The sequence below is a fragment of the Prunus dulcis genome, chromosome 6 (assembly GCF_902201215.1).
Source record: "Prunus dulcis chromosome 6, ALMONDv2, whole genome shotgun sequence".
NCBI lineage: Eukaryota > Viridiplantae > Streptophyta > Magnoliopsida > Rosales > Rosaceae > Prunus > Prunus dulcis.
In genome coordinates, this window is record NC_047655.1 from 14,069,513 (window position 1) to 14,073,390 (window position 3,878).

The 3,878-nt window shown below is 37.0% G+C and overlaps 1 protein-coding gene across 1 annotated transcript; it reads left to right on the forward strand.

Moving 5' to 3' along the window:
- Window positions 1-262: 262 nt before the first annotated feature.
- On the forward strand, window positions 263-3,637 carry LOC117630323 (uridylate kinase-like). The gene is made up of 7 exons (XM_034363063.1): window positions 263-468; window positions 756-903; window positions 992-1,045; window positions 1,490-1,581; window positions 2,172-2,398; window positions 2,786-2,962; window positions 3,158-3,637. The coding sequence occupies exons 1-7, from the start codon at window positions 263-265 to the stop codon at window positions 3,262-3,264; spliced, it is 1,011 nt and encodes a 336-aa protein (XP_034218954.1). The 3' UTR covers window positions 3,265-3,637.
- The last annotated feature ends 241 nt before the right edge of the window (window positions 3,638-3,878 follow it).

Below are 3,878 nucleotides of genomic sequence, written 5' to 3' on the forward strand. Positions count from 1 at the left end.
TGTGGTTTTAGAATCTGGTGTACCATACGAGTACACAGTAAGCTACAGATTTTTCCTGGACTGGAAAGTGACATATTTTCGATTAAAAAGGAGATTATTTTAAGAGCTCCACAACAAGAAGGAGAAGATTGACCTAAATTAAACTTAAAAAAGATAAAATAAAATAAAAAAGAAGGGGGGAGAGAGAGAGAGAGTTATCTTTGTTGAAGCTGACTACTGAAGCAAGAGCTTGGCGCCAGGACTTGAAAAGAAACAGTTTTTTATGGCAATTTCCACCTCCTCTGTGCTTGTTGTTTCTTTCAATTCCGTCTCGTCCTCCCCCTCCTCTTCTTTGCCATGTCCTTCTCTGAGTTCTTCGAGTGCCCGTTACCGTGGTTTGAAGGTGAGTAATCGGCGCTTGCATGAGCGATTGGTTGTTAACTGCTCATCTTCTGAAATGGGTTCTAGTTCTGACTCTGCGAACGGAAGGTATGGGACTACAAGTGCCTTTTGTTCTTTCATTTATGTAGTGGGTAGTGACGAAGTTCCGGTTTTATTGTCTAGTTTGGAAAGAATTAAGGTCTTAGGTGTTTGTAGAAATGTCTAAGTGGAAGTTTTGGAATTGGATTGGGGTTGTAATTTAAGGGGTATGTTGCATTCTTGGTTGTTGAATTTTGAGATAATTGCAACGAATTTCTTTTCTTCTTCTTGTGTTACTGTTCATTTAGATACCATTTCTCTGGTTTCTACTTTGTTAACTTCAGCTCGTTTAACAGGCATACTCAAATGCCATCTATGGCTCCCTATGGGGTAACAATGAATGGAAATGGCTTGTCTGGGCCATCTTATAAATGGCAAAGGGTCTTACTTAAAGTAAGCGGAGAAGCACTTGCTGGAGATCGCACGCAGAATATTGACCCAAAGGTCTGATAAAATCTTAAACCATACTGTGATAATTATCCTTCTTTTGTTGCTCTCTGATATAAGAGTATTTTTCCCCGTACAATATTAGGTAACAATGGAAATTGCAAGAGAGGTTGCATCGGTGACTCGCCTTGGCATTGAGGTATGTTCAATGCTTTAGATTAGAGAATTGTAATTTGCATGACATATTCTTTTTATATACTTGAAGATAGGGGCGCACACACACCCACATAAATTTATTTAATATTTTCCTTGCAATATTATTGTAGTCCGATGTTGATGATTACAATATCTGTTTTATAAAGTTCAACTTAGTGAGATTTGGGGATTCCAGAATTATCTATGCACAGATTAACATGCAGTCTGGGAAATGATTCAAGATAAAAAGAATTGCATTGTAGGCTTCTTTTATTGAAATATCCAGCATAATGTAGGCATTATATAAAGTGGAATAGTTTCAATGGTTTAATATTTCTATAAATAGCTAATCGGATTGTACTAATGAGATTTAGTGAGCTTATGAAATCCAAAAACGTAGTTTATTGGCATCTGGGCATGTGTTAGTCATCTTAGTCAAATATTTCAGGTTGCCATTGTGGTTGGTGGGGGAAATATCTTCCGTGGATCTTCATGGGCGGGAAGCAGCGGTCTTGACCGGTCATCTGCTGATTACATCGGGTAATTCCTTTTATTGGCATTGACTGAATTTTTTTTAATCTCACCTGTCAAGACTTCTGGTATTTTGCAGTTGTGTTTTCACATGTTTATAATTTGCAGTGTGATCGGGTGATTAGTTTATCTGGATCTGGTTCATTTCATGTATCATGGACTTGGGATAATTTGTTATTTAAGTAGTTTATCTATTATTGAGGTTTTGGACTTGGTGCTTTTTCATCCATATGCAAAACAAAAGTAACTTATGGCTCTCTCTCTCTCTCTCTCTCTCTCTCACACACACACAGACACACACACACACACTCAAAATGTGGGCTATATTGTAATGAGCACTACTTAGTTGACCACATACTCGCTTCACTACTATATTAAGTTGAATTTCACAATATTTACCAATTCCAACTTTAAAATGTCAGATGAAAGGAAATGAGTTGTGGTTCATATGTGAAAGTTGAGCAGTACTTGCCTTACATGACATGAAAATTGAGGTTTTTTAGGGACTATTGTACTTTTTAAGCTTAGAAACTTTCTTTTTAAGTATGCATGTTTCTGGTCTTTTATTTTCTATTTACTGTTTATATTCAATTTTATAGGATGTTGGCAACTGTAATGAATTCAATATTTCTTCAAGCAACAATGGAAAGTATCGGCATCCCTACTCGAGTGCAGACTGCATTTCGTATGTCTGAGGTTGCAGAGCCTTATATACGTCGAAGGGCTGTGAGGCATTTGGAGAAAGGGAGGGTAGTGATCTTTGCGGCAGGAACTGGAAATCCATTCTTTACCACAGATACTGCTGCAGCACTTCGTGGTGCAGAAAGTAAGTTGAATCTTTTGTGTTTTAATGCTACCTTTGCTTAATGAGAATTCATGGTACCTATCATAGTGAGAGGCAAACCACTGCGGTTAAAAGTAATTTACTTAGGATGTTTCAAAATTTGCCCAAAATTACTAATTAATGTCCAAGTTTGTTCTAACACTGTCTTGACTGTGGCACCATATATAGTCCTGATTACTGAATTTCAACTTATCTTTGGGGTGGAAAATGTCAGTCTAAGAAACTAAATTCTTTGCTTCAATTTTAGCATCTTTCAATCAATTATTGATCCAGTCAATGGACAGGTTGTGCTCAAAACTGCAAACGTTGGTGGGTTTTAGGAACTTTTTTCTTTGTTTCAAACTGTTTTTCATTTTCTTTTTTATCTAGTCAATGCAGAGGTTGTGCTGAAAGCTACAAATGTTGATGGGGTTTATGACGATAATCCAAGGTGTAACCCAAATGCCCGTCTTCTTGATAATCTAACATATCAGGAGGTGATGGCGAAAGATCTTTCGGTGATGGACATGACTGCCATTACTTTATGCCAGGAAAACAACATTCCTGGTATGTTCTTTTTTTGGTTGGTATCCAAAACATATGTGTGTGTGTGTGTGTGTATTTCTTTTGTTCTTTTCAATTGTTTTTTCCCATTTTTTTATTCTTTTTACGTAATGCCATTTGGACTGATCTTGGTATTTGTAATATCCAACCTTCTTACCATGTAGAACAGGCTCTTATTGATTCTTTCGTATGGTGCAGTTGTTGTGTTCAATTTAAACAAACCGGGTAACATCTCAAAAGCCATAAAGGGAGAGAAGGTTGGCACATTGATTGGAACAACACGGAATTCTACTGTGACGACGTGAGGCCTGGTTTTCATTTTTCCTGGTTGAGGTTATATTGGGGATGGTTTACAGCATCTTGTCTTTGTTTTGTTTTGTTTTTTTTTCCCCCTTTTTTTGGTCAATGGTATTCAGCATCTTTAGTGTAAATAAATTTTGAATTTTGTGTTTTAACAATTTGGAAGTTTCTTAGCATTGTTAGTTGATCCAAGTAATTCAGTCTCTAGTCATTGCACAAATTCAAGCTCAGAAAAAGGGAAAGATGAACAACAGCAAAGAGCGTCATGATAAGAACCCAATAATTAACATGCTGTGTTGTAGTATAAGCAACTTTGCAGAGTTTGGCATTCAATGGAGGTAGCAAATGTTTTCTTTAAAAGTTTCCTTTGCTAACCTATGTGGCACTTTGATGCTAAATTTGCTCTACTTCTAAACTTTGTCACTCGCATATTAATCAGGAGATGAAGGCTTATAATTTAGACTCTATTATTCACCTCATTGATCCTTGTATCATTTCCGCCGGTACATGTAAGTTTTTCTTGTGGAATTGGGACTATGAAGATCAGCTTGTATGGCCATGGAGCAAGAATGGGCAATTTACAGTAAAGAGTGGCTACCGCTGGTCAATGGAGAATGGT

Coding starts and splice junctions, on each gene's coding strand:
- LOC117630323 (XM_034363063.1), top strand. CDS start 263: ATGGCAATTTCCACCTCCTCTGTGCTTGTTGTTTCTTTCAATTCCGTC. Junction 2,399..2,785: donor AGCACTTCGTGGTGCAGAAA/GTAAGTTGAATC, acceptor TTTTTTATCTAG/TCAATGCAGAGGTTGTGCTG. Junction 2,963..3,157: donor CCAGGAAAACAACATTCCTG/GTATGTTCTTTT, acceptor CGTATGGTGCAG/TTGTTGTGTTCAATTTAAAC.